Here is a 12,302-nt window from a genome sequence, read left to right as displayed (position 1 = left end):
GTAAATTTTGGTCAGTGACATGAGACAAAGTATATGTGAACTGCTGTATGAAAAGTGAATTTACTCTGTAAATCTTCACCCAAATCAAAATAAAATTAAAAAAAAAAAAAATTACTTCTAAAAATTAACTTCCCCCCAACACCTACCACCTATGTCCTTTTCAGTAACTATTGCTTACTCAGACTTCTAACTTTGCTCTTTCGTATCTAATTTCAGGGAATTTTTATATACCTCTAAATTCTCTCCCTTCCATCCTGGCCTTCCTTCAAGATTCTTTAATTCACTATCAGCACAAAACCCACTTTTATCACCTCAGAAACCACCTAACACATGAAACATCTAGGCTGGTACAAAGATCTTAAACAGATTCAGCATGTCTGCAGTCACATCTTCATAAAGCATGGAGAGGGAAGCTCCTTGTCTCCTACCTGCCCATGTTTTGGAGCATGCATGTATATCCCCAGGTAGAGTCCTAAGGAAGGGGAGTAAGCAAGCCGCAACTTGTGTCCAGTCCCAGAGGTGAGCCGCAGGTCTTTATTCACAGGGATGTACTCTAGCATGTCGGCCACCATCAGGCATATTTGGTCCTGCCCAAGACACAAGTTATTAAGTGGCATCAAAGGAAATACAGGTCATAAAAATAGACTCCCTTCCCTTACTAAGGATGCCCATCTATCCTACCCAGCACACTTAAGAGTTTATCTGTGAAAGACCTACAGGTGTTTTACAAGAGTGAGATGAAAAATATCTCTTCACTCCGAAAGATAAAATCATCACCTGTTTTCTTTGTGAAGAATCTTGACAACAATTTTACCTATTAGCATTTTAAAAACAAGTTTGTTGCCCTGATAGGGTAGAGAAAAATGTGGGACAAAACTCAACATCATAAAAAAGACCAGGCTTACTAGTCTGACAGAGACTAGTGAAAGCCCCTAGTCACCCTTTGGGCCTGGAATTACACTCCTGTGGCTTCCAGCCAAACAACAGACAGGTATATAAGGTGAACATTTATACTAGGTAGGTACATTCCTTAGAACAATCAAGCATGGGAGATCAGATGGGCAGTATATGCACAAGAAGACAGCTCAGAGGGCAGGAATGAATAGGAAAGGAGGACAAAGGGAAAAGGACACAGGGAGGAAGTGAGAAGAGAGCTGTTATATTATGGGGACTGCAATCAATGTCATGAAACAAAATGTATATGAACTATTATATGGCAAATGAATTTGCTCTGTAAACTTTCACCCAAATCACAACAAAACAAACAAAACAGTTTGTTTCTCAAGTGAAGGTATACTCACTGTACTACTCCTTTTAACTTTTCTGCAGGTTTTGTAATTTTCAAAATAAAAAGACCAAAAGGTAGAGGGAAATGTATGAAAAATAAAGCTAAATGGAACTTTCTAAGTGTGGAAAAGACCTACAGTTTCCAAACATATTGATCTGATAATCTTTCAGAGAAGCAGCAAGATTTGTTTCAATTTTCTCACCATTTACAATCCTATTTTAACTTAACAGTAACTGTAAATGCCACATTTACCTTAAAAGACCACATTCGTAGTTTATGATCCTGACACAGAGCAAAGATGAAGGCATCGTGTTCAACACAATGAACAGCAAGGCTGAGGGGTCGATCTGAAGGCCCTTGGTCACCCCTACAAACACAAAGCCAGAAGTTTTTAGATTTTACTGTTGCAAATCTGATCATTAGAATTAGAGATTCAAGAGATGTAATAAAATTATAAAGACACTATCAACAGAAGGAGCAAGAGTTTGTATGTTGGTACAAGGTAATCACATTTTTTATTTGATTAATGAACAATTTCTATAATAAATTTTGAAAGTTTGTATGTTAACAGGGGAATACTGCTTCCTTTTGTATCATTTTATTCTAACCATCAAAAACATTCTGCATCTAGTAATTTCACACAAAATTGGATTTGGTGAGTCTGGGCAGAGAAGTGAACTGCACAGAGTGGGAAAATAAAGAACAAGCCAGAGTTTCTGCTGCCAAGGTGCCCAATCACAAATGAAGTGGACCCTGGAGCCTGGCTTTCCTCAGGTGGAATGTGATGTTATGAAGATGTTTTCTGAGATGTGGCTTATCTTCCTTGGAGTGAGACTGCAGCCCTTACTAGGAGCTGACCAGTGCAAACAGGTTAAATTCGTGGGCCCTTTGATTTACCTAGGAGCTCTGGTGGTACAGGGGTTAAAGCACCCTAACCTAAAGTTGCTAAGCAAAAAGGTCAGCCCTCCATAGGAGAAAGATGAGGCAGTCTGCTTCTGTGGAGATTTACAGCCCTGGAAACCCTATGGGGTGGTTCTACTCTGTGGTATAGAGTCACTATGAGTCGGAATCAACTGATGGCAGTGGGTTTGGTTTTGATTTACCTGCTAGACAGCACTCACCTGATAGCTGTTGGCATCCAGCCTGTAAGTAATCGTTGCATTACTGAGCTCTGTTTCAGTTCCACAATTGACACCATCCCTATAAGATTGAAAACAGGTCAGGGATACCCAAAGCACCTCTTGATCAGACTTAGAGAAACCCAAAGGTAAGAATGATACAACCACAAACAAAGTCTTTATAAATGACACTAACAGTTTTAGGATGTATCTTTTCTATACACGTTGTTATTGCTATGTGCCATCGAGTCAGACCCGACTCATAGCGACCCCTCCTTGGGTTTCTGAGACAGTATCACTACAGAAGTAGATTGCCCAACCTTCCTTCTGAGGAGTGGCTGGTGGGTTTGAACCGCCAGCCTTCTGGTTAGCAGTCAAGTGCCTTAGGCACTATGCTACCAGAGCTCCTTTCCTAAACTAGCACACCTAAAATATTTTGAATCAATCGATAAAATTAGTACTTTTTTTGTTGTTTACAGACAGTAACCCACATTACCACTCAACTGAACTATCTCTTTCTTTCCAAAAGAATCACTGGGTACCTTTCACATGCCAGGCACTATAGACATAACAGTGAAGAAAACAAAGAGAAAACTCCTGTCCTCAAGGAACTTACATTCCACTGGGGGGAGAGGGGAAGCAGAGCAGTTAATAATTTCAGTAAAATGGTAATAAATGGAGAAAAAATAGGGAAGGGACGTAGAGAACAGAGGTGATGATGGGGGAAAAACGGTTGCAATTTTGAAAAAGGTGGTCAGGGAGGCCTCACTGAGAAGGTGACAATGAGTAAAAACCTAAAGGAACTGAGAATAAGCCAAGCAGGTGGCTGGGGAGACTACCCCCGTCGAAGGCCTGAAGCAGGTGTGTGCCTGGCAAGTTCAAGGACCTGCAAGAAGTCCTTGTGGCTGGTAGAGACAGGGAGAGAATCAGATGAGGGTAGAGGCAGCAGTGAGGCACTGTGTGTCAGTGTAAGGACTCTGAGTGAGATGAGAAGTCACTGGAGTGTTCTCAGTAGTGGAGTAACAAGATCCAACTTATGTTTTAAGTGCATTATTCTGGTTGAGAAGTTTCTGAAGAGAGGTAATGGCAGATATTTAGGAAGCTAATGGAAATATACAAGGAGCTCTGGTGGTACAGTAGTTAAGGCATTTGGCTGCTAACCAAAAGGTCAGTTGTTTGAACCCACTAGCTACTCTGTGAAAGATGAGGCAGCCTGCTTCTGTAAAGATTTACGGTTTTGGAAACCCAGTGGGGTTGCTATGAGTCAGAATCGACTCGATGGCAGTGAGTCTGGTTTTCTGGAACGGAACGATACAGGCAAGCTATAGTGGTAATTTGGTGCAGGGTATCAGCATCTGAACTTTGTTTTGATTCATTTAGTTTAATGATGGTACCTTAAGCTGAGGGTCAACAGCTAGTCAATTCATCTCTATCCCATCCCTCATCTACTGTATGAAGTCTCATCTTCTGCTTTTTGTTTTTTTGGGGGATGGGGTGGGGAGGAAAGCACTAGGGACTCATTGGGAAAAACAAAAAAAACAAACCTCACTGCCGTTGAGTCGATTCAATTCGACTCATAGTGACCCCCTCCTTGGGTTTCTGAGGCGGTGTCTCTACGGAAGCAGATTGCCCAATCTTCCTTCTGAGCAGTGGCTGGTGGGTTTGAACCACTAGCCTTCTGGTTAGCAGTCAAGTGCCTAAGGCACTACACCAGAGCTCCAGGGACTCGTTAGGCAAGTCATAAGGCCCAAGCACTTCAGGGGCAGTGCAGGAACAATTCCTACAGTGCACGAGGGGCTGGACTTCCAAGGTCTCTTTTCACATCAACATTCCTTGCTTAAAGTTAAATCCATATGCAGTCTCAGTTCTCACCAGGTATGTCATGAGGAGGTAGTTTAAGAACAAAGATTCCTCCAGAAGCAGATGGTAGAGCAAACAGAGCCTCCCCATCACTGCTAAGCCAGGCTGCCGAGGCGGTAGAATTAGGGGACAGTCCAGGTACAGTCGGAATTAACTGATAGTTACACGGGTCCCTGAAATCAACCTTTCCAATGTCCGTGAATATTGATTGCATCTGACTTTCAGTTACCAACTCCTGTGGGGTAATTAAAAAGACATCCGTTAAATCAAAACAACCCAAGTTTTGCTAGGAGCCTCTCAATTGCTTTCAAAGCAAAAAACACTGTAAAGCTTGAAAAGCAAGCTATTCCTTTTAATGAAAATTACTTCCTTCAACTTGAAATGTGTGTCTGGTTATTTTTAATGGTAACCATCAAAGTCTGCTTTGTGACCTTTAACAAAAAGTCCAAATACCCTTCGATTCCAAAGGCTACAGCTCTAGTACTATGACAGCCAGAGTAATTTGGAACATAACCAACTTACACTCCTATACATCCGAGAAGGGTGTGGTAAAAGTAACCTGTGCACTGTTTGATTGGTTAATATCAAGATCATCACGTGATTCTGAGTCTCACAGATGTGCACCCCTCCAGGTAAGACACTGCAGTTTTGGAATTTGAGGTGAACTGCATTATTCAACAGGTTTACATCCAGTGACTCCTCTACCAGCTCCAATGTATCTCCTGAGGTTTTCCTGTTGAAAGAGAAACATTTGTTTAAAAAGTTTATGCTCCCCCTCACCCCTTGATAGTTGCATTAAAATATGACAGGATAATTTCCAGGTAAGGAGCTCTGGTGGCACAGCAGTTAAAAGTATTTGGCTGCTGACCAAAAGGCCAGCAGTTCAAACCTACCAGCTGCTCTGTGGGACAGAAAAATGAGGCTATCTGCTTCCGTAAAGATTTATAGCTTTGGAAATCCTATGGGGCAGTTCTACTCTGTCCTACAGGGTCACTACGAGTGGGATTGACTTGATGGCAGTGGGTGGTCATCATTTAGCTTCCAAGTGAACACTCCTAATTGAAAAATTGGGATAAATGAATTCAGACCACGTTTAACATTCCCAATCACCACATTATGCAGATTTACAAAACACAGTGTAACATAAAATTCAAATCTTATTATCTATGAGTTTGTTAAACAGAGGCATTTCCAAACTTGATAGTTCATTTATTTAGATCAATATCCAAGGCAATTAACTCCAGTAAATGAAAATGCCTGTCACACACGCCCACAGGTTGCAGTAGAATGTAGCCTTCACATATACTACTATACAGCCGAACAAAATTGACCTCAATAACGCGGGTATTTCCCTCTTCTAACCTTCTTAACCTGGAACAGCACAAAGTAGTAACAACTTTATGGTTTTTGCCCTTGTACGTTTGCTTTGGGGGTCAACATTTCTTATTAAGGAAGCTCCGGTAGCATAGTGCTTAAGGCTGGTTCAAACCCACCAGCCACTCCTCAGAAGGAAGGTTGGGCAATCTACTTCCGTAGCGATACTGCCATGGAAACCCAAGGAAGGGTCACTATCAGTCCGATCTGACTGAACGGCACATAACAACAACAACAACATTTCTTACTAAAGAAATATTCTAAAAAATACAGTAACTTTGCATGTTGAATGTGTGGTTAATGTGTGTACATAATTTTTTTTAAATTGTGGTTTCAGTGAGTGTTTACATAGCAAATTAGTTTCCCATTCAACATCTATACACATTTTGTTTCGTTAACATTAGTTGCAATTCAATTCCCTCAACATAATACTCTTCCCATTTCCTCCCTGGGTTCCCTATATCCGTTAGTCTCTCTTCACTGTCCCTTCCTGTCTTCTGAGCTTTGTTTTTGGGCAAATGCTGGCCTTCTGGTCTCAAAGAATTGATTATCTTAGGAATGCGTTCCTCAAGAGTTATTGTTCACTTCATAGGTCTGTTATTTGACGGCAAGGTGATCCCTGGAGGGGGTTCAGTTCCAGGTTTGAAGGGTGTCTAAGTGCCACGGTCCAGTGAGTCTGGTCTTTTTTATGATTTTGAATTTTGTTCTTCTGGTGGCTAGTTTTCACATTGATAAGCTATTCTGACTTTCACTTTATTAACCAGAAGAAACTTGTTTACTAATAAATGACTATAAGCTCTGTCTTATGCACTGTGATATCCTCAGACCCAGCAAAGTGTTGGGGACATAGCGAGCATTCTATAAATGCTTTTTGATAAAATGCATCACACACACACACACACACACACACACACTTTATTCAGACTCAAATTGTAATGCTTTTTCAGTAGGAAACAAAGCACTTCACCTAAGGCCACTACGTTTGATGTTGGAATTCAGATTAAAACTCTTAACAACCCTCCATCCCCCGTGCCTAGTTTCTACCCATCACAGAAGCTGGAGGTCACCTTATGCTAAGGAAGAGCTTTCTTATTTTTGTCTTACCAGTATTTGTTATCTTGTAAGAAACACTGGCACATATTTATGTCCTTCACTCAGCACTGTGCTCTAACAAATCCACATACTTTCCTCATCCTGACACTTCTCCTCCCTTCCATCTCTGCAGTTAAGCTGGGCTTCTTGGACTACGCAGCCTTATCCTTAATGGCACCAGATGACACGTAATGGCTGTGAAAGGCACCTTCTCGACCACTTGCGGTATCACATTTTCTCCAGAATGCTGAAGTGGACTCCTACTTGCAGCAAACTCATGTGGTGTCATCAGCACAATTTTCCACATCCTGAACCCTTTCTCTCAACACTTCTTTCACCTTTTTGCCTTCTGGGTAAACTTAGGTTCCGGATCTTCCCTGAGGACGCTGTCCCCTCCAGCCCTCTCTCACAGTGGCAGCTTTCTCTACCAGGCTCCTTGTCATGGGGTCTCAAGGTAGAGTTCAGGTCTCCTGCTTGCTCCCCACTGCCACCCAGACCTGTAAAGCCCTCTCTGCCCAAATCTCTTAGCTCTGGGGCTCTTGCCATCCGATACGACCTGCTACCCTTGCTCACTGCAGTTATATATATACCCATCATTACTTGAAAGGAGCTCTGGTAGCGTAGTGCCTAAGGTGCCTGACTGCTAACCAGAAGGCTGGCCGTTCAAACCCACCAGCCACTCCTCGGAAGGAAGATGGGGCAATCTACTTCTGTAGTGATACCGCCTCGGAAACCCAAGGAGGGCTCGCTATGAGTCGGGTCCGACTCGACGGCACATAACAACAACAACAACATTACTTGAAGACCTTAGCTCCTGGCTGTCATTCTCTCCTACACCACTCTGCCATAATTCTTATAATTTCAATATCCATGTTGATGATTTTTCTAATATCCCATTTTCTTGAACTCCTCTCCCCTAGCGGTGGCCCTCAACTGCACCTTCTAGATCACTCCCAACTGCATATAAACATATGGTTCCTTTACAGCTCCCCATCACCCTTCAGCTACCATTTGGTTTCTGCTTCCCTTGTGGCAATACCCCACGAAAGAGTTGTTCTATACTCACAATTCCTCTCTTCCCCTTCTCTGTTGAGGCCACTTACTCAGGCTTTTGCCTAACCAATCTACTGGAGCAGTTAACAAGGTCACCAATGATTTCCATGATGCAAAGGTCAATTTTCATTTCTCATCTTACCTGACTTACACACAACATGTGATAGGTTTTCTCTCACTCTACTTGAAATACCCCCTTAGCTTCTGGTACATCCTCTTCTTTGGTTCACCTCTCATCTCCCCAGCTATTCTGTCTCCATCTCCTTCACTGGTTTCTCATTTTCCTGAATGGTGGAATGACCCCAGGGCTCAGTCCTCAGATCTTTCCTCTTCCCTCAGCTACACAAGTGGTTCTCAACTGGGGGCAATTTTTCCTCGTTCAATCCCAACGGCATCTGTCAACACCTAGAGGCATTTTTAGCTGTCACAACTGGGATAGGGTATGTGTGTGTATGTGTGTGCAAGCATGCACATGCATGTGTGCTACTGGTTAAGTAGTGGGCAGAGGCCAGGATGCTGTCTGGCATCTTACGATGCCCCCCACAATAAAGAACTGTTGTTGTTCATTGCTGATAGTAGTATCTAGTCATACCCAGCCTCAAACGCCAATATTTCTAAGGTTGAGAAGTATTGATTAACACTCATCCTCTAGGTGATTTCACTCAGTATATCAACTTTAAATGTCATCTAATGCCAGTGATTCCCAAATTTGCCCTAGCCCAACCTCTCCACTTAGATATCTAACTGGCATCTCAAACCTATTCAGAACAGAATTCCTAGCCCTACCAAATCCAACAAAGCAGCAAAAACACATGCTTCACCTGCATTCTTTCCTCTCTCTATTAATCATATCTCTACAACTTCCAGTTGCTCAGTCAAAAATACTGGAGTTACCCTTCGTGCTTTATTTTATGCATATCCTACATTTGATCCATTAGTAAATTCTAACAAATTCATCTTCAAAACATACCCACAATCTGACCCTTTCTTATTGCCTCTATTACTACCACCTGGTCTTAGCCACCAACATCTCATCTGGATTGTGGCAGTAGTCTCCTAACTGATTTCTGCCTCTACCCTTTCCCCACTGTAGTCTCAAGACGGCAGTCACAGTGACCCTTTAAACACAACTTAGATCATGACACTCCTCCACTTAAATCGCCACATCCATCTCACGCACAGTAAAAGCAAAAGCTTTAAAATAACTGATTAAGTCCTGACCTGGCCCTTGGCCACTTCTCTCTTATTATTCTATTCTTTGTTCACTCGGCTGCAGACTCCTTGCCATTCTTTGAACACAACAAACAAGCTCCAGTCTTAGGGTTCTTTGCACCTTTTGTTCTTGCAAGGCTCTACCAGAAACACTCTCCTCTCAGATATCCTCATTTCCTCTGTTCAGATGCCCACTTATCACTGGGTCTTGTTCAACCACAATTACCCTATGAAAGAGTAGCTCCTGTTGATATTCCCCCTTCCCTCTTTCCTTACTTCCCCTTATTCCATTTGTTTGTCGTTGTTTTATATTGCCTGTCTCTCCATGATAGCGGGCTCTCTGCTCTATCCCCACTTTTTAAATATTGGCTGGAACATAGTAGACACTCAAAGGGAAAAAAACCCAAAGTCACTGCCATTGAATTGACTGCGACTCATAGCGACTCCCTTTGGGTTTCCAAGGCAGTAAAATCATTATGGAAGTAGATCGCCCAGTCTTCCCTCTGCAGAGTACTGATGGGTTTGAACTGGCAACCTTCTGGTTAGCAGCCAAATGCCTTAGGCACTATGCCACCAGAGCTCCTTAGACACTCAAAAATATTCTTTAAATAAGTGAAATTTGTAGCTCTAATATACAATAGCTAAAATGCCTATCTGTCTTCTGAGCCTCAGCCCTGTAAATCTCAATGTCTACTTGGCACTGGCATGGCACACAGGAACTTCAAATTTGGTACATATAAAAGAATCAATCACATCTCTCCAAACTCATCTTTTGTATCTCAGTAAATGGCAAGAGCACCCACCCCCAACAGCTGGTTAGTCACATCAGAAACCTGCAAGTTGTCCTTGCTCCCTGTTTACCACATTCAATCTATCACCAAGTTCCAGCGAATCTACCTACCACATGTATCTTGAATACATCGATTTCTCTTTTCTTAGCCACTCCCACAACACAAGCCACCAGCATGTCTTACTTGGTCCATCATAAAAGCAAACTGTTCTATATTACGGAGCTCTGGTGGCGCAGTGCCTAAGGCACTTGCCTGCTAACCAGAAGGCTGGCGGTTCAAACCCACCAGCCACTCCTCGGAAGGAAGATGGGGCAATCTACTTCTGTAGTGATACTGCCTTGGAAACCCAAGGAGGGGTCACTATGAGTCCTGTCCAAGTCGATGGCACATAGCAACAACAATAACCAAGTCCATTTTTCACAGTAAACTGATCTTTTAAAAATGCAATTGTGATAAAATCTTGCCAATGAGTGCCTAATGTACTGAAGATAAAAATCCAAAATCCTTAAAACGGCCTGAGGAAGCTCCTTCGTGGTCCGAGTTCTGCCTATTTCTCCAGTCTCAGCATCTCTCCCACTTCCTCCTCTACCCACTGTAGTCAAGCCACACAGACTTTTGGTTAGTTCCCCAAACCTTCCAAGTTCTTTCCATCTCATGGCCTTTGCACATGTAATTCTTGTAGGACTGCTTCCTACCTCCGATGCCTAGCTAACTTTCCATCCTTCAGAATTCAGCAGCTTAACTCCGACTCTCTCAGACCCCATCAATCCAAAGTAAGTCCTCCCTTTGGCCTCTGATAGCCTTTACACTTTTTCTTGAGGGCATGTAAAAAAACAGTTGTATTTTTTTAAACATGGTCGTTAAAGTTTTTCTTCCTCCACAAAACTGTCTCATGAAAGCTGAGTCCATATATGCTCTTTCCCTACAACTCTACCACTGTGTCTTCATCAAGTGAAAGCGTAACAAATAACTATTGAATTAATGACTCAATGGGGGAGTAAATAACAACAGTTACATGGATAAACCAGTAACAGTTATATAGACTTAGTCTGTATAATATGGACATCGCAATATCTAAAGCACAGGTGTTGTTAAAATTAAATAAGATCATGCATATGACAGTATAAAAGCAAGTTGCTTTTTTTTTTTTTTTTTCCTCATCATTTCATTCTTGTATCTACCACAATGCCTGACCCATACAACTTCAATAGTTAGAGTGATGGAAGATGTCAAGCAGTACAGAACAATGAGTTCATGTTTAAAACCTGGTCTCCAGGGCTTTATTCCCTAAGCTACATTCCCTCTGCTTTTAGTGATGCCTGAGCTGTATCTCTCCTAGAACTCTTTCTCCTTAATTAATCCAGGCTTCAGACATCAATTGAAAACAGTCTTTTTCCTTTCCTAAATGTCCGTTATCATTCCGGAAAATGACACTTTGGAAACAGCCACAAAAATCCTGACATCGAACAACTCTACCTTCCAGGAAGGTGTGACGAACAGGGCACTTACCAATGAATGAACCTGTTTCTGCTGACTGAGAATAATTTACCACTTTCCACATAGTAGAAGCCTCCTGCGCTCTCACTGTATTTCACCGTTCCGGTCACGGCATTCACGGTCCCTGCAAAAGGAGCGCGGTCAGCCTGCACACGTGGTTTTCTGGGGATGACAGGCGTCCAGGGCGTTGAGGAAGCAGAGAATGACGGAATGACAACCCATAAAGAGAAGGAGATGAAAAGAGCAAAAAGCTGGACACCGGGGAAGCTCTGATTCTGGGCCTGGAGTACCAAGGACTTAGAATGAACTGGGGCGGGGGGCCAGATACCCGGGGGCAAGGGAGGAGCCAGAGGAAAAAAAAATAAGATCGCGGCCTCCCTGGCCGCTTCCCTACCAATGCCGCAAATTGTGAATTCCCGAAAATGCCTCGGCCTCGGGCGCTCAGCTCCGCTGAGCTCCACGAAGCTCCGTTCCATGGCTCCCGCCGCCGCCATCTTCCCGCCGCAGCCGCGAAGCCCGACGGGACACGGGCAGGGCTGTGCCCAAGTCGTCACTTCCGGGGGCAGGACGAGCGGAGTCGTGAACAGGTGAAGAAGCCCGGCGAGGGGAAAGGCTGGAGGGACCCTCCATTACGAGGCTGCCATCGCATTAGCGAGAGAATGGTGGGCAGGGAGGACGCCACTAGAGAATGAGGAAGGGGAAGCCGAGTCTGCGACAACCTTCGAGTGGCCGGCTGGGACGCCTCCGAGGGGGCGTTGCCCTCTCCTGGCAGCCTCAGAGCCGGGGGCGGGGGCGGGCTTGTTTCCATTTTAAAAACGCTGGCGGGCGCTGTTGTGGGCTGAGCCTTCCCAAAGACGCTAGATTGTTTTTAGGCGGGCTGGTGGGCCCCTCCCCGGATTCCAAGTTTGCTGTCGCCTCCACCTCTACTCTGGAGCCTTGGTGGCTCAGTACTTAACAGCTCGGCTGCGATCGTTGTTTCGAGCCAACCAGGCGCTTAGCAGGAGAAAGATGTGGCGG

At 43.6% G+C, this 12,302-nt stretch overlaps 1 protein-coding gene across 1 annotated transcript in view; it reads right to left on the bottom strand.

Moving 5' to 3' along the window:
• The window catches only part of NUP160 (nucleoporin 160), a 76,446-nt gene extending 64,667 nt beyond the window's left edge, over nucleotides 1-11,779 (bottom strand). Inside the window, exons 1-7 of the mRNA XM_007958509.1 lie at nucleotides 11,680-11,779; nucleotides 11,298-11,409; nucleotides 4,789-4,999; nucleotides 4,279-4,501; nucleotides 2,410-2,488; nucleotides 1,541-1,655; nucleotides 429-587 (exon numbers count right to left, since the gene is read on the bottom strand). Of these exons, the coding sequence (XP_007956700.1) occupies nucleotides 429-587; nucleotides 1,541-1,655; nucleotides 2,410-2,488; nucleotides 4,279-4,501; nucleotides 4,789-4,999; nucleotides 11,298-11,409; nucleotides 11,680-11,779 (999 nt within the window). The remainder of the gene's footprint in view (nucleotides 1-428; nucleotides 588-1,540; nucleotides 1,656-2,409; nucleotides 2,489-4,278; nucleotides 4,502-4,788; nucleotides 5,000-11,297; nucleotides 11,410-11,679) is intronic.
• Between the last annotated feature and the right edge of the window lie 523 nt (nucleotides 11,780-12,302).

The sequence above is a fragment of the Orycteropus afer genome, unplaced genomic scaffold, assembly GCF_000298275.1.
Source record: "Orycteropus afer afer isolate SDZICR_OR568_19922 unplaced genomic scaffold, OryAfe1.0 scaffold00997, whole genome shotgun sequence".
NCBI classification, from domain to species: domain Eukaryota; kingdom Metazoa; phylum Chordata; class Mammalia; order Tubulidentata; family Orycteropodidae; genus Orycteropus; species Orycteropus afer.
The sequence above is the reverse complement of the archived record's forward strand: the minus strand, read 5'-3'. Positions and strand labels throughout refer to the sequence as shown.